Consider the following 18,427-nt stretch of genomic DNA (forward strand, 5'->3'; position numbering starts at 1 on the left):
ACCTATTGTCTTATTTAATCCTCACCCAGCCCTTTCAACATCAGTTTACTGATGAGGTCATTGTCCCTTAGGGTTGTTAAACACATCTGAAGTCAAACAGCAAAGACTGTGATGGAGCTAGGATAGGAGCCCAGTGTGAGGGCCAATCTTGGTTGTCAACTTAATGGGATTTCAAATCATCACGGAAAAAAACATTTGGGTGTGCCAATGGGGTGTGTGTGTTCTAGAATGGGTTTATTGAGGTGGAAAGAGCCACCCTCAATGTAGGTAGCAACGCCCTATGGGCTGGGGTCCTGGAAAAATAGATGATAAAAATAGTGCACAAGCACTCATCTCTCTGACTCTTGACTAGGGATGGTGTGACATGCTGGTTCAAGCTCCTGCTGTCGTGATTTCTCCCCCACCACGAGTCGTACCCTGAGAGCCAAAGAAAGTCTTCCAGACCTAGGTGGCAAAATTTTGTCAGGTATTTTTATCACCACAATGAGAAAAGTTACAGCACACCAGGTCTGCTCCTTTTGATCTCTTCACAGGAGAGCACGGTCACCCATGACAATGGTGGTCTTTACCAACAAGGATTCCAAAATTCTCCCATACTTTGGCAAGAGTACCTTTACTTCTTTTTACAGTATATGTGTATATATATGTATGTATGCATGCATGTATGTACATATATATTTATACATATATACACTGTAAAATACAAATGCGTAGATATTATATATACATATATGTATATATTGTAAAATATATATTGCATCTTGAGAGAATGATTTCCCCCAGTTTCCTCCTTTCTCAGTTATTCTCTCTGTCCCCAAGCCTGTATAGAGATAGTGAGTGGACTATCTCTATAATTGCCATCTTGTGCCAACGGGCTTCTGTGCTGCTCCTTCCTCCCTGCACCTCCTCAGCTGGCTGGTGAGATGGCCACATAGGAGCTTTTTCCATAATACGGCCTCAAAGATATATATATATATATATATATATATATATATATATATATATATATATATATATATATATATGTGGTTTTCAATTCCAAGTCATGAAGATTTGAGCTGCCCTTTCAGAAGTGAGGACTTGTCCCGCCTCTCTCCTGTATTTATTCTTACTCCTATGACTTCACCCAAGTTTAAATGCCATCTGGATGCTGATGTCTTCCACATTTGCAACTATGGTTCTCGCTCCTGAAATCCAGACTCATATATCCAACTGCCTACACCACCCCTCCTCTGAATGCTTAATAGAAACCCCAAGCACGACATGTTCAAGATCTGTGATCCCTTCCCCACCCACAGACACGCTTCATCCGAGTCTTCCCCATATCAGGGGATGGAAATATCTTCCTTCCAGTAGCTTGCACTAAAAATTTCATGGGAATTCTTGGTTCTGTCTTCTCTTACACATTAAACATCTGATTTACCGAGAAATCTCCTTTTGTCCCTTTAAAATATATCCAATCACTTATCACCACCTTCTCCTCATTGACCTGGTCACCATCAATGCCACTGTCCCATTATTTGGATGGTTGTAATCACTTTCTGTTTTCACCCTTGCCACGCTGTAGTGTATTTAAAAATTTTTAGACTCATTTATTTTATATGTATGAATGTTTTGCCTGCATGTATTATGAAAATCCTTGTGCATACCTGGTGCCTGCAAAAAAGTCTAAAGAGGGCTTTGGATTCTTTGGAGCTGGAGTTATCGACAGCTGTGAGCTCTGGGAATTGAACTAGGGTCTTCTGCATGAGGACCAAGTACTCTTAGTCACAGAACCATCTCTCCAGCCTTTCTCTAGCCTATTTTTAGTCAAGTAATCACAGTACACTTTTTTTCTCTATGTATGGTATATGTATATGTGGTGTGTGTGTGTGTGTGTGTGTGTGTGTGTGTGTGTGTGTGTGTGTGTGTGTGTGTTACTTCTCCCTGTCTCATTTAAGAGTGTGGAAGCAGGATACTATAATAGGTGTCCCAAGCAGGTAGCATCATCCTCACCTTGACCTGCATTTGTAGGCTGATGCCAGTATAACCTGCTACCTCTTACTGAGGCTCAGGGGTGGGAAGATACCTAGGTTGCATGCTTGAGGATGATTCATTTCAGGCTCCCTACCTGCCACAGGGCCAACCTTCCCCTGCTGGAGGCTGTAGGAAATTGAACTGGAGGGAAGAGAGCTGTGGTTTCCTGCTGAGCAAATCAATCCCTTTCTGCCAATGTCCTGGGCATGGTGGTGTCTGGGCCAATTCTGTGTATCAAGCCATCATTATCCCTGGGGTGAAACTCCTTTCAGATGTGTGACAAAGGTCACCATGGGGGACACCTCCCTTAGAACATCTGCTATTAGAGGACCTATTATCATGTCTCAGCATGTAGGCCAGGGTGTCCTGCTTAACCTCACCCCTCCTCATTTTCTCTCTGTGGCCCCGGCAGGTGTTGAGCATGAGGGATGGATGGAGGAGAGAATACATCTATTTCCTCTTTCTGTGTTTCTGCTTCAGTGGTGGAAACATCATAAGCTCCCTATGACAGCACAGAGACTTGGCCCTGGAACACTTTTCCTGCACCCCCACCCCCCACCCCGCACCTGTTACTGTGACTGAAGGGGGATGCTCATTTCTCCAGTAACTGAGATGCAGTGTTGATAGGGACAGATCCCCTCTCTGAACTCTCCCCAGTCCCTTCGATGTTCAGCAAATTTTGTAATGCCGCCACTCTGGAATGCTTCGGCTCCCTCCTTCCAGCTTGCCTGTCTTCTTCCTCCCTTCCTCCCTCCCTTCCTCCCTCCATTCTTCTATCTTTTCTCCCACTTCCTCTCTCTTCCCTTCCTCTGCTTTTCCTTCTGTGTCAGTAACCACTTCACTTAATATTAATCAGACTGGTGTAGGGGGAGAGGAGGGGAGCAAAAGACCCCCTAATGATCCCCTCTGCTAGTGGAAATCAGACAGATTGTATGTTGGGGCTTAATGTGCAATTTCATGGCTTTTCATGGTCTCTAAACTGCAAATTCAAGATTATTTGAAAACATTTTATTTAATTTTCATGCCTTTTTAATCAAAAAAGTTAAAAGAATAATAATCTTTTATAGGCAGTTATAAATGTGCTATTTACACACAAGACAGAAATATCTCCCTTAGCCGAGCAATCTAAGCGTGTGCTTAGAGAGAACTCCACAAGAATACTGATGAGGAAGGGCATGGCTGTGTGTGGAAAGGATTTAAGTCAGCCTTGTAGGTGATGTATGTTGAGGTTCACCATTGTGTCATCCCATCTGTTCCCCAACCTCTTCAGACAGGAGTGACTTGATGGTGAGCCCCTTATGGGGAGGACCAGCATCTCAGCCATCTTTACATTCCTACTAAAGATGTGGGCTGGGAGAAGCAGCCAGCGATAGAGTGATAGAGGGTCGTGATTTCTGTACCATCCTTCCACTGTCTCTTCTACACCACACTGGAGGCATAAAGCAGCAGGCCAGCTGAGCTACGGGCTTGGGGAAGCACTCTGCAGGGAGATGTGGGAATTCAAATGTCCACATGTTCTTTTTTTTCTATTGTTGGAAATCATTATCTGCCTGTTGTTTGATTCACAAATCTAGACCTTTAAGATTTCAAAAACCCAGGGTTGAACTTTTTCACTTTGTGAATGAAGAAGCAGTATTAAAGTGAGGGGGCCCCTTGACAGAGGTCAAGGCAGAGACTTGAATTCCAGTTTCCTGCCCATTCCTAGCTAGATGTCCCTGCTGTTCCCCATCTCGACTTTGATCTCCTGATCTGTGTTGCCTCACATGTTTTCCCCCCGGTCCTGCGACTTCTAGGTTTACCTTCTCTGTTCTTCCCCCCTTCACCTCAGCACACTTTCTTCTTTTCTGATTAAGAAGTTTAGGATGAAGTAATCTGAAAGCCTGGGAAGCTGGCAGAACCCTACAGATTCATGAGGTGTGGAGAATGAAGGAAGGTGCCACCCAGCCCCCTTCTGGAAGATCAGACTTGGATCAGGTGTGGTTCTGAAAAGGTCCATATTGGGTCCAAAGTACCTGGTGGGTTTTTTTTTTTATCACATATTTGGCAAAGCCCCAACTACACAGATAGCTGACATGGTAGAGTCAGTCAGCCAGTAGAATCCCCGAGCTCATTACCAATCCACAGGATAACGATGACCACATCATCATAATCGTTATTGCCTTAGACAGGCGTGGATGACAAAGGCACTCTGGGGACTTGTGTTTGAAATGGGCTGCTTCTTAGTCAACCCTGACTCTCTGGAGTGACTTTCCACAGAATTAAAGGATCGTGAGGCAGAAAGGGGCCCATGGAGATCATCAGTTCTGGCTTCCTGCCTTCCGACAGGACTAACCTTTGTAGAATAGTTGCTGTAAAGGAAATTGAACCAAACTTACTTTTATATGTTATTCTTGTGATAGTATCTCTGTTGAGCATTCGATTAAGAAATGGGTTTGATGAATCAGAAACCTATAGGGCGAGAGAAAGTATTAATGACTAAGTTTCAGTCACTCTTCCAGGGCAAACATCTCCACGCATTATTTCATTCCTTCATACTGATGGCTTACTATGGGTCCAAATCTATGATGGTTGGAAATTCAGAGATCAGAGACACACACTCTACTCTGTATGGACACCTCATCTCCAGAAGGAAGAGAGGTAGGTGAACAAATGGTCCTCATGTGGATTAAGGACTGCTCTGACAGAGTCACTAGGGAGAGACCACCCACTGTCTGGGAATCAGGGGAGCTAGCGTCTGAGTTGGTTTGGAAGAATGGATGGCAGCTGACGTTTTTTAATACTAGAATATGGGAAAGGAAAAAAAGGCAAGGAGCACAGGAAAGCATCCCTGCTGAGGACCTGTTCATGAGAGGCAGATACTCACACAAATATCCAGTGCAGTTGGAGCTAAGGGCATGGGAAAGGACAGGATGGGAGGCTAACCCATGTTAGGTTTTGAATGTCACAAGAGGATACATTTAAACTTTATTCCTCAGGAATGGGGTTTTGAGCAGGGAATATGGAATGAAATGTCAGGAAAGGGGCACTTGTCTAAGTAGAAAAAGTATCTGGAATAAGGGTACCAGAAGAGCGAGGAAAAAGTGAAGCTTGTAATTCCACAGCTCATTATCATATGAATATATTATAAACCACAACATTCAATCTTCCATCCACTCACCCATCCATCTATCCTAGAAAGATTTACCAAGTATCTTAAACAGACTAAACATTGTACTAGAGATGAGTTTCCATTTTGTACTTTTGCTCTTACATATCCAGATTCTTCCTCTGGGGGAAGCAGCTCAGCAATGGATTGGGGTCAGAGAATCACCCTTCATCATGAGGCAGCCTCGTGGAGCTGTGTAGTTTCCTTAACAACACCCCTTTTGCTCAGTCTTTTCTCAGTACCGCTGTTCATCTTAGTCATTTCTCTCCTACCTTGCTCAGCGCAGCTCTGCAATTTACATCTCAGCTGCTAATCGGGTGTTGTGACACATCCACGTTTTAAATCTGATTTATTCCGAGGTTTGGAAAAATCACGGCAGATGATCATCGTTATTAGATAAGCAACAGGTAACTTTAGTTGGGAGAAAGCACAGGCTGTTTATTTTGTCTCCATCTGTCTTTCTTTTCACACGGATTTCTGGGCGTGTTGGAGTGAGACACACAGCTAACCAGTGCTTGGGGAACGCCGATGCTCAATGGAGGCAAAAATCTACCTCCAACGGGGGGAAAAGTCCCAAGCTGAACACTGCTGCTCCCTGGAGACAGTATGTGCAATTCAGCTTCTATTGTGACATACTTTTTAGCATCAAAAGGACAGCTCAGAGCCTCCTCCTCTTTGTACCGATATACTCCGTGACAGCAGGGGGGGCATGAAGGTGTCTGGTGGAGTAGGAATCTGCAATGGGTCTCAATTGCTGGGTGCCTTGGGTTCCTGGTACCTGACAAGCTGGACAATACTGCTGTTGAGACCAGTCAGTCCCCTTTGGGGCTGATTAAAAATTATTGAAATATTTCCAAAGTGCACACAGATGATTTGTGGGCACAAGTGTGTTGGCAGTGTGGGTGAGAGGATAAAATATGTACTTGATATAAGTGAGCTAAGTGGGAAGTTAATGGTGTGTGTTCGAACAGCAATTATAGCCAAATCTCAGCTCCCTGTGGTCACGGGAGGGAGGGGGAAACAAGTCTCTCTTATTGATTGAGTGACTGATTGATTGTGTGTGTGCACACACTTGTGCCTCAAAGAATGTGTAGATCTCAGAGGCCAACTCATGGGAATCAGTTCTCTCTTTCCACCAAGGTCTCAGGAATTGAACTCAGGTCATCAGGCTTGTCAACATGTACCCTTAACTGCTGAGCCATCTCCTTTTACCACCAAACCCTCAGCCATCCCTGGCTCAGGATTTGGTCAGGGTGACATTTCTTCAGATGAACCACTCATATGTGGGGACTTCACATCTTGCATTCTTGCTGTACCTACAGGGAACTGGAAGTGGGAGGCAGCAGCATCAGAAGGAGGGTTGATGTCTGACTGTCAGAGGCTGCACATCTGTAGAGACTAAGGATTCAGTCCATCTCATTTCTGGGTACTAATGTCTAGCAGAGGATGGGCCTCTGTCCCATGCTCAGTTGGAGTTTTGAGATGAGTGGATGACAAGTCAGAGCTCAGCTAGCTCACCATGGAGCTGGAAATCTGGGAGTTGATTTTGTGGAAGAAAGAGGGAATGCTATTGTTTATTTTGAGACTGAGCCAGAAAAGTTCAGGTTTGCTCAAGGAATGGTAAATTCCCCAGGGCCCAAACTGGTCTGAGAAGATTCAGGAGCTGGCCACTGTCCTTTACTGGCCTAAGGCTTTAGCGTAGGTCCTCCCAACCTTCAGGGGAGCAACCAGGACCTGCAAGCCTGACTGTTGGTCAGGACCTCAGTGTATTGCAAGTTTCTGCATGAGCTTGTGAAGCACCGGCAGTTCACTGTGGAGGAAGTTGGCTGCCGGTCATTCCATCCGTCACTGTCAGCTGTTACATGCTTGAGCTTCCAGGGTGGCATTCACTGACTTAGAAACTTTGAGCCAAGTGAGGCAAAGTCAGGGACTGACACTGAGATGCTCTTAAAGGGACAAAAAGGATTGGGAAAGGCAGATTGGCCTATGGATATTACTCATGGAAGGCTTGGCATGGGGAAAACCATAGCAGGGGGTGATTCCTGGTCACATAACAATATGTAACATACCCCCAGGCTTCACAATGCGTGTGGACCAGGCTGACTGCATGGATTGGTTGTCTGTATCGTAACTGGGACTGGAGGAAGAATTTGCTCCAGGCTTGCAGGTACCAGTGGGATATGGCTAGGCGTGTGTGGTTGTTTCAGTGTTGTTTTCTCTCTTCTCATCCTTAGTTCCTCTTCCAGATCTGCCGAGTAGGCACATGATGGGAATCCACTAATGAGTGCTACAGCGAGGCAAGACTTGGGTGTCTTTCCTGGCTGGGCTGTTGTGAGCTCCGTGAACTTGGCCTGGCTTGGATGAAGGTGAGGAAGTCAGCAGGAGGCGTGACATCTGGGAAGACAGCCAGTACCTGTTGCACAGTCTGCTTTTGGGGGGGACTATTGCCTATGGGTTCCCTGGGGACCCCATTATTCCAACAGCTCTGTTAAAACTCCTTGGTGGTGAATGCTAAATTTCTACTGAAACTCTTCCTTGCATTCCAAGTTCTGGTTGGTCCAATTTTCTCTAACGATTTGGCCACAAACCTCTCCAGTTCAGTGCAGCATTTATAACTAACATAGTTTGCTTAAAAAAAAAAAACTTTTTACAATTGAAAAGGAAATCTTACTTTTTTATTTAAAGAATTGCACAGCTGCATCACTTTATATCTGCCAAAATATTAAAGAGAATTAAAAGACCAAATCAGAACGTGTTCAGTTGGACATTTCACACTGTTCTTGTTTATTGGATACCGGGGGAGCATGGCTGAAGGTCATGCCGTCAACATGGGGACTTTGTCTTAATTCTGCCTGCCAGGATTATAAACCAGTATTCGAGTGAGAAAGGAAGATGAACTCCATAGTTGTGGGGAAGCCTGGAGGTTTATAGTACAGGGCCTGCTGGGGAGGGACATCTCACACTTCTCTTATTCTCCTGGTCGCAGCATGTGATGGATAGCCTTTCAGTCCTAGAGGCTATCAGCACTCCAGCCCCTCTCCTTCTGTTACTGTACCCTTGTTCCACACTAGTAGGTGTGGCCTGAAGCCTGTTCTTACAAATAGCACCAGTTTTCTCTGTAGGACAGAGGCTGCCCAAACCTTCAGGCCCTGAAGCTCTGAAATGGAACCTATCACTCCTTTGTCTCACTTGCATAGCCCTGAATCTTTTGTGGATTCTATGGCTATAAAAATCATAAGACCCCGAAGCTTTCTTAGGCATTGGCATTAATTAACATTACTTCTTTAAATGTTTTTAATCCCAACAGAGACTGTGGACTGATACTCCGGTTGGCATGGGGGATGGCAAGAAGAGTAAAAGAATGTGAGACTTACTTTTATAAATATAGAAACTACCACCAATCCGTTCGGACTCTTCGCGGCTTCTGTGACATTTGTGTATAGCTCGTGGTTATAGTGGATGAGCTGTACCTGGCAGGAAGGAAAATCAAGAGTGAAAAGAGCAATCCAGCATCAAAAGGGGTGAGGTACAGTGTATGCTCCGACACAAGGGTGAACTGCAAACATACCGAAGGACAATCGGAAGGACACAGTTTTTAATAGAAGAAATTTCAGAGGGAGGTATAAACAGAATCTATGTGTGTACAATGCATGGACATGCACCATATGAACATACTACCTACACATATTTACAAACATGTCCTGGTAACAAGGGGGCTTAGTTCTTCCTCTCTCCCAGGAAATTGTCCCTAACGTGTATGTTAAGTGAATTTTCCTTATTAAGCACCAACAGCTGCCACAAGCAGTGAGTAAATCTTCCTGGTACTCTTGGGGTGAGCAGGGAGCTGGTTCTTCAGCTTGAAGATGCCATGTTGGTGAGACTTCTCACCTGCTGTAGTCAGGTGGACCTGTTGCCATAATAAATCTCCTTTTATAAATATCTCAATGTATTCTGTTGGTTCTGGCCTTTGGGAAACTCATGACTAGTGAAAATTCAAAGTATCTTTCTTACAGCCCAAATGGCACAGGCACTGGGTGATCAGGATCAATACAAACCATAGATACCTGGCACAGATATGTGGGAGCTGAACATGACTGTCAGAGCTAGTCATTACCATTATCCTCCTCCTCCTCCTCCTCCTCCTCCTCCTCCTCATCATCATCATCATCATCATCATCATCATCTTTATTGATGATCACTATTAACATTGGTTGAGCACTAGTCATCTACAATAAATGTAGGAACCAAAGTGTGGTACATATTGCAAGGGATGGTATACCGGGTGCTTGGAGAATGGGTTTGGAGATCCTTCTCCAGAGATTAACCTTGAGCTGAGATTTATAAATATGGCATTTACAAATAGGACATTGGCACAGAGAAATGTCAGTTGTAATATCACCTCATTTGATTCTCAAAAACTCTATTTCATGATCTACTTTAGATTTATGGGGACACTAGGATTCTGGTTTACCACTTGGTCAAGGAAGTGTAGAGTGGTAAACTGTTCTCATGGTTATAGAGTTCACACTCAAACACCATGTTGCTTCTGAACCTTTGGCTTTGTATTTGTTTCCACCATTAGGTAATTATCTCAAGGGATGGATACTATTCATCATCTTGCTCCTAAAGTTTGCCATGGGATTGGGCCCAGTGTGGAGGTTAGCAAATGTTTGCTGAAGGAATCATTCTACTGCTCAGAGCCTGAGATAAAACCAAGGCTAGCTCATTTCTATTAAACACAAAGAAACTTAGGCTCATGGAGGGTCTTGCTTATCACAATATGATAATTTATACTTCATTCATCAGAAGCATGATAGAGGAGAAGCTGGGTAGGATAGTAGAAGACCATGGAGAACCTCAGAGGTTCAGGTGCTGCTAGGGTCTCAAGCCCATGGTTTTCAGGGCTTTGGTCTTAGACTGAGACTCAGGAGATCAGATGCAGAACTACATTCACATTCTAGAATTTTCTAGGGACCAAAGTCAAAACTTTCTCCAAGCTCCACACTGAAATTTAGCTTTTGAGTTAATTCCCAAGTATTTGTCCTTGCTGAATGAACACCTGCTCTGAGCAGGCTTCTGAGTCCACAGCAAGTTGTTCCTGTCTCTGTCATTGGTCTGGCTGGAAGCAGCCTCTGTTACAAAGCATGATTTTCCCTTTCCAGGAGTGTGTGACAAGTATGTGACCAGTACATGACAAGTGCTTCTCACTCGTGTCTTGGGAGAGTGACCATGCATCTCCCAGGCCCGACACACATGCTCTAGTTTACCTTTCTTTGTGTGACACTCTACCCCTTGTTAAACCTGAGAGAGTCACCTTGTGATGGCATTCAGCATGACAAGGCTATCACATTCAACTCTGTAACAACTCAATGGCTTCCACTGCCCATAGGTAAAGGCCTGTATCTGAGCCCAGCCCTTGGGTAGGCCCTAACTTCTCTAAATGGCTCAGTGGTTAACATGTGTCAGCAGCTTTCTTTTAGTCTACCTTATACACCATACTTTGGCCTTCTTTACAGCCTGTGCATATTCTGTTATTTCTGCTTAATGTATCTTTCCCTTCCCTTTTCAGCTGACTTTTATTTATGAACCCCTTAGAACTCAGCTCAGGGGTCACCCATTGAGGGGGATCCCCGAGAAGTCATTATCACAATCCTGTTGACTTGGAACACACATCACAGTTCTGTTTCCACATTTATTGTGAGAATGATTAGTTCTTCACATCTTTCACTAGACTCTAAGCTTCATTTGGGTAAGAACCATGTCCAGCATCCTAGGACTCAGCACTGTGTCTGTTCATATCTTGCAATGGCAAGATAGAAATAACTGAAATAGATAGAAGAAGAAAGGCAGGCCATGATCAGATGATGAAATGTGATGTCATGAGAAGCAAGGAGAGAGGGTTGCTTGGCTGAACTGGCAGGAAGCAGTCTGAATTCCAGAGGTTCATCCCGAAAGGTATTGAAGACCCTTAGTATCATGTAAAGACTACATACATGTGCAAGCCTAGCTTTATCCCTGAACACCTGAGTAACCCAGGTTATCTTCTTTACATAGGACTACAATGTTACCTACTCCCTAGAACCACTTGTATGGTTTCATGGGCTTGAATAACAGCATTTAGCCCAGGGTCTAGCATGCACTAGACACTCAGTAGTCAGCTGTTACCATGCTTGCTGGTACTTAATGCTTACTTTTGCAGTAGATAATAGAGCCTTTGGCTCCTGCAGAAATCAGGGTGAAGTGTGTGTAGTTCGCTCTTCTGCACTCTGTCTTTCAGTCTGTCTTCCTGAGAACCCCGAGGGAAGTGCTACCTACTGGGGAGAACTCAGTGTATGTTCCCTGCACTAGATGAAGTGAGAGCTTTAAAGAGGAACATGTTCCCAAGCGGCTCAGACGGTAATTTAGCAGGCAACAGGCATTTAATGCAATGAGTAAGATAGTGAATCTTCCATCCTTGGGGCTTGTGGAGCTTCTGTCACAGTGACTTAACTCTGCTTTCCTAGTATTAAAGCAGTCAAAGAGAAAACAGGAAAGAATGGGTATAGCTAGATTCTAAGAAAACTTTATTTGCAACATACTGTGGGCTGGATTTGGTTTGTGGTTATAGTTTGCCCACCATGCCTTGTTTAGGTTGAAAGCTTGGCAAAGTACTTCCAAGGCATTCATTTTCCACTAAGTGTATACAGTGGGAAGAGAATTCAGGCTGGGAGAAAGTAAGCATGAGTCTGTCCCTCCCCCTCATATAATGGCCATTCTTTCATTTCTATAGTCCTTTAAACTTTCCAAAGCACCATCCAAATGAGTTTACTTTGGTCAGCACTTAGGTCCCAGGTGCCCACCCTGTGCTGGACCCCAGGAGTTCAGAGATGAAATCTATAGGTCCCATATCCTCGAGGAGCTCACACAGCTTATCTGTTTGTTCCCAAAATAGACAAAGGATAAAAAAGAAGGCACAGAGAGGTCACACAGCCAGTGACAGCAATTCGGGTCCACTTCACTTTCCCATAACACAGTCAAGAGAAGAGGAAGGTGTTTTGTACTTGAAGGGAAGATTACATTTCAGCAGCTTTTGCTGGAACAACAGTTATAAGCGAGAACTTATTTATAGAAGTCATTAGCAAGTTTGTCTTTATGTGTAAGAGCACACACTCTGCAGAGAAGAGCACGGCTTGATATTTACCAACCGCCACATTCTCACCCTAAGCTTTGGCAATTATCACGGATCTGCCTGGCGATGATGGTTTCCTGTATCCTAAGACATGTAGATGCAATTAAAGCTGCAAATGAAATGAAGCATCCATCATTTCGTTGACTGGAGACCCTAGATATATCATGGCAATGTAAAACACTAGACTAAAGGGATCTTCCCCTCTGGGAGAAAACACTACTTGGATTTTAAGGCATGATTTTTTTTTCAGTGAGTTGTTCTCAGGTTTGAACAAATGCATGGTGTGACCTGTGGGTGCAGGATGGTGCAAGAAAATTTGAGGCTTGGCTTACCCAGATACCTCTATGTCTGAGTAATCTGAGGCCAGCTACCCAGCCCCTCTGTGCCATGGCTTCTTCCTTAGAAGAATGAAAACGCACCTGAATGCTGTCATAAGAATGAAGCAAGAAAATTACCAACATCCTCTTTCAGAATCCAGGCAGGGTCTAAGCAAACAATCACAACAGATGAGGTGATACCATGGAAGAACTGGAATGTTCCCCTGGTGTCCACCCTATGAAACATTTAAAATAGCTGCTTGTAGAAGCCACACTTTCCTTCTGTGGTCCTTTCCCCAAAGCATCTGTAGCCCTTCTGCCTCACAATAGTGAAGCTGCTGAAAGCCAAGGCAGGATGTGCTTCCTGTAAAGAGGTCCATCCACATCCTTCCAGAAGCATCCTCTGGGCTGAGGCTGGTTAGTACCAAGTAGGATTAAAAGGTGGGATCTGAGGGTGCTTTTTGAACCTCCTCTGATGTTACTGTGAGTTCTCATGAGTGGCAGCTTCCGGCAGTTGGAGACTTCTTATTCCCATGCTTTCCTCTGTGTCCACTTATTCTCCTTCCCCTCCCCCTCCACCCCCACACTCACAGGACCTCAGACCCATCCTAGCTCTGGGTATGAGGAAAGAGAGCTCATTGTTCTAGAGCTGAACAACCTGGGTTCAAGTCCCAGGTTACTTAGTCTCTTTGAGCTTCAGTTTCTTCACATGCAAAATGTGATTGCAACATGACTGCTCAAGGAATGACTGACTGTGCTGATTAAATAACTACCACATGCAAATGAGATCAAATGCACGAATGAGATAAAGCAGGCTTCCAATGGAGCATCTGGCCCAGAGTACACATTCATTAAATGGGTGCTGTAATGATTCTTATTGGAAATGCGTGGCTGCCGAGGCACAGACAAGGAAAACGAGGGGCTTAGTGACTTCGAAGTTACTTAGAAAAATGTCAGGCCATCGACATGTTTGGATTGCATTTTCTTTTGAGAAGTGTCTATAGAGTATTCATTTTTATATCTTATTTTGCCTTATTATCAACTGGCTGCCAAGATAATTTTGCTAGCAGCTTCTTTCTGTAGTTGGTATTATAAAAACAACAGTTTTACCAGCACAATCACCTCAGGGCCCCGCCTCTCTTCAGGTTATTATCCTTGCCTCAGAAGAGATTGTCTCCGGATGAAAACCATCCTATTGACATGTCCAGATCATTTGTGCCAGATAGATATTGATAGATATTTCAGAGCATTAATGAAGGCTCACTTTGTTTTAATTAAAGCAGAGTCCAACGTTATATAGGTCCTTTGAATTAAGTCAAGAATCATTTTCCTACTTCTACTCACAAAAAGTCAAGAGCAAAGTAATTTTGCAAGTACGTTTCCAGGAGACTTTTGAAGGCCAGACAGGTCACTGTCTCTTATAATTACATATGCAAAAGCTTATATTAATATTAGCGGATTGTAAGTAATATTATATTAAAAATAATTATTGCAGTCAAGCAGGGCTCATACCAGGAATTAAAGCCCATCACTTTTGGAGAAATCTACCAATGAAATTTAGTGTATTGGTTGAATGAAATAGTAAAAAGAGAGCCATGAATGCCTCAGTGGGACTGCTTATTTTTGGTCACAGCTGTAGCTGGAGAGTTTTCTCTCCGGGTCCTGCCATGCTCTGTCAGTCCGACAGCCCACTTATAAAATAAACACACAGACACTTATATTATTTAAACTGTTTGGCCTAATGGCTCAGGCTTCTAGCTATCTAGTTCTTACATCTTAAATTAATCCATTTCTATAAATCTATACCTTGCCACGTGGCTCGTGGCTTACCGGCATCTTCACATGCTGCTTGTCATGGGGGCGGCTGGCAGTGTCTCCCTCCACCTTCCTGTTCTCTCAATTCTCCTCTCTGTTAGTCCCGCCTATACTTCCTGCCTGGCCACTGGCCAATCAGTGTTTTATTTATTGACTAATCAGAGCAACACATTTGACATATAGACCATCCCACAGCACACAGCTATAACAAATTTGCACCCATTCTGGTGGAATTATTTCCACAGCTGTGGAAGAACTTGTCTTAGGAGTTTGCTCTTTTGACAAACTACATTGTGAGTAGTTTCTGCACCCCACCCCCCCAAACACAGTTGAAACTATTGCTACTTCTCTGGCTTTGAAGTTTTCAGCAATGTGACACCCTGAGTCACTGTGAAGCCAGCCCAGGGACTTGGACACAAGACTTTGGCCTCTTGCAGTTACTTATATGGGCTTGTGGATTTGCTATTTTAGATGCAACTGAACTTGAAAGAGACATGACTTGTTGAGCACTCAAGACGGACTATCAAGGCTCATAGCAGATGCACACCAAAGGCAAGACTGAGATGACCTGCCTTCCTTGCGCCTGGCCATCAGTCTCCATCATGGAAGAAGGGATTAAATCCTGACCTTCAGTGTACCACACCCCTCACTTGTTCATTCTGCAGTTACTTTAGATGACCCACCTCCTAACTGCCTGTCAGTGGGGCAACAGGAACATCATCCCTCTTCCAAGTCAAGCTGCAGAACAATTTGGATAAAGCATCCACAAGGCAGGCTTGACTATACGCTTTAATTGCCTGAAATGTGATATTGAATAACTAGCAATGCACACCAGTCAGTTCCAAAGCCATTAAAAGACACACAATCTAGCCACGTGGATTGGCTCTGAAGAAGAATAGAGTGCTAAGCAAAAAGTCAAAAAGGCATATTTTATTTCATTTATTTATTTTTTCTTGAGACAGGGTCTCATTATACTGCTTAGCCTGGACTTAAACTCCCAGGCTTCAGTGAGCCTCACATCTTAGCTTCCTGGATAGGAGAGGTAATGGGTCATGTTTGTAAGTCAAAGCCCTTTAAGACACTAAGGTCTTTGTGTAGAAAATGTAGAGGTGTTAGGAGCAAAGCTTTCATGATTCTTTTAAAAAAAAATAAACATGTCTCAGAGGAAGTATAGGATGTTGTCTGCTGAGGATCCCTCAAAGAAGATGGAATTGGGCTGTATAAGTCAAAGTCCCAGTAGGCAGCACACTTATGCTGGGATTGTACATGGGTTGCAGCAGCATCAGACTGGACTTATCAACAGAGAAGGAGACGGGGGCGGGGGTCTATGATTCAGTGATGTATGTGTATAGGTCAAGAGCAGCACCAGTCCTCCTGACTGCCAGTTTGTGACCTCTGCCTTCTTCATTTGATACTGACTGGCTCATCAAATCAAACCCAAAGCAAATAAAATAAATACCCCAGTCCTGAAGGCTGCTACCCAAGCCTTTCATTTGCCCTCTCAGCACATACTTAGGTATGTTTCCTGTGTGCCAGGCAAAGTGCTGGGCATACAGAGCTGAGAGAGGAAAACTCTGAAAAGCAGGAGGAGGTGCAAAGCCCCTGTGGCCCTATGGAGTGAGAGGAAGTGTCAGAGACCAGAAGTTAAGGGTCATCATGGTAGGATGACTCAGGAGAAAAAGGCAGGGACAGATCACACTCAGTCTTGAAGATCTCAATGATAATATTGCCTTAATTTTAGGAACAATGGGAAGTTAACAATGGAGGTATGTGTGTGTGTGTGTGTGTGTGTGTGTGTGTGTGTGTGTGTGTGTGCACGTGTGTGTGTGTGTGTGTGTGTGTGTGTGTGTGTGCGCGCGCATGTGCGTGCGAGCATATTGCTGCTATCCAGCTAGGAAAGCCAGTCAGTTTCTATATATGTAAATTATAGGAACTGTAGAGCTCCCAGGATGTACATTTGTGTTCTGCATTCTCACACAGAGTCAAGCCAAATGACCCTGGGTGGGAAAGTCCTTCCGGCTGCACCCCCATGTATTCTGATTATCATCGATGCCAGCTCAGTACAGGATGTGGCTAGTTCTGGTGAATTTTGTTTTGTTTGCTTCTAAGAGGTGAGTAGGGGTTGACAGTGGTGAAGGAAGACAGAAGGCAAGAAAGCCACATTCTTTTCATCACTCTTCAGGGAAGCCCAGATGGTGCCCTTGTCTCAGGCTCCCAAAATATTCCCTGGGAGAGGAGTGGAGATAGCATTTTGCTGACAGCATTTGGGAAGAGGCGTGTGGACAGTCTATATTAAGACTTCAGCATCCTTCCAAGCCTGTCTGTGAGCATGAAACAGCTCTGTGGTGTTACTTGGAAACCACTGGGCCTAATCTCTCTGGGGGCAGATCACAATGTGTTGTCTTCTCATCCTCACCCCATGATGGAGACCTAAGCACTCAGCAAGGGTTTTCCTCAAATGCCATGACTCTGTCTGGGACTACTGCCATTTTCCAAGAAGAAGGCTGTTTTCGGCAGAACAGGGTCAGCTAGGGGATGGGTAGGGTCAGCAGCAAAGGTCTCTCTTTTATTCTACAGTGAGTATTCCTAAGGTAGGAAGGGACTGTGTGGTTCTCATCCGCACTGAAACACCCCTTCTGCATCTAGTGCTGTGTCAGGCAATGGCAGTTCCAATATGGGGCACCAGCCTCAGCCGCAAGCAGTTTCGAGTACTGGATGGAGAAACCAGCTCATACGGGAGAGCTTTGCAATTATGGGGCTTCTTCAGAAACTTCTTCTTTGGGCCCTCACAATAACCCTGCTGTAGATTAGGTCAGAAAGTGTTGAAACCTACCAAACTGGAGAAGTAGAGGACCCACACAGATTCAGCCGGTAAGCAACAGATTCTAGACTTGAATCCAGGTCTCTTCTTCTCAAGCAGAGTCCTTTTCTTTCTTGAGACTTTTGTTGAGGTTGTTTTTTTTTTTTTTCATCTGTTGTGCCCTCCCTCCTTGTATCCCCTCATCTTATCTTCCACTTGGAGAAATCATAGTGGTCCCTAAGTATTAGGAGTTTCCCATATGCTAGTGGGGTCCCCAAAACACTCCAGATGTCATCTCATCCAGTTCTACCAACTGATACGTGGTCAGACATCATCATCCTCGTGATACAGGTGTGGACACTGGAGCCAGGGAGAGGAGATGACTTCACTTCCTGCTTACGAGGGATTGCTGAGAAGCTCTAGTTCATTCCAGATCACATTCCCCTTTCTTCCTGAATTTCTGGGACACCAGTTCAAATGTGTGAACTTTGAGAAGTCATTTGTCCTTGCTAGGTGCTTGTGAAGAGGTTGAAGGATCTCAGCTCCATCTCTGATGCACTTTTCTCTGGCTCTGTCCTGCCCATTTTACCCACATCTATCCAGAACTGATCTCATATCCACAGTGAGCAACATCATCATCATCAACATTACCCAGTATTATTGAGCAGGTGATGTAAGCCAAGACTGGGCCAGTTCACATCATATACATGATCTCACTTACTACTCACAAAGGCCCATGTATGAAATTATTATCACAACTTTTAATTTACAGATAGGGAAACTAAGGCATGAAGATGTCAAGTAAGGTATCTAAGTGACGGAGTCATTAGTACACAGATCATGTGCTTGATGCCAGAGACAAAGGGTTAAACTGATAAGCAATATAGTCTTCTTATAATTGTATATGCTCTGAGATTCAGGACTGTCAACAGACTTGAGGCAGAGGCCAAGGACACTCATACCTGTGGATGAGGCCTCTTGTACCGGAGGGCTTTGGTTCATAACAGCTATGGGGAAAAAGGCACTGGGCCCACTACCTACAATTCCCTCTCCTCAGCAACATCTGACAGAGATCCTGTTAAGCAGAGTCAAAGGGATATACTTTATTTTATTTTTTCTTGAGACAGGGTCTTACCATGCTGCCTAGCCCAGACTTAACTCACGGG

General features: G+C 44.3%; 1 protein-coding gene across 1 annotated transcript in view; it reads right to left on the reverse strand.

Moving 5' to 3' along the window:
• The window catches only part of Ca10 (carbonic anhydrase 10), a 506,430-nt gene that overhangs the window by 14,020 nt on the left and 473,983 nt on the right, over positions 1–18,427 (reverse strand). The window contains exons 5-6 of the mRNA XM_052755893.1: positions 8,536–8,631; positions 4,392–4,464 (exon numbers count right to left, since the gene is read on the reverse strand). Of these exons, the coding sequence (XP_052611853.1) occupies positions 4,392–4,464; positions 8,536–8,631 (169 nt within the window). The remainder of the gene's footprint in view (positions 1–4,391; positions 4,465–8,535; positions 8,632–18,427) is intronic.

This window comes from Peromyscus californicus, unplaced genomic scaffold, assembly GCF_007827085.1.
Source record: "Peromyscus californicus insignis strain IS unplaced genomic scaffold, ASM782708v3 Scaffold_3__1_contigs__length_106647218, whole genome shotgun sequence".
Taxonomy (NCBI): Eukaryota; Metazoa; Chordata; class Mammalia; order Rodentia; family Cricetidae; genus Peromyscus; species Peromyscus californicus.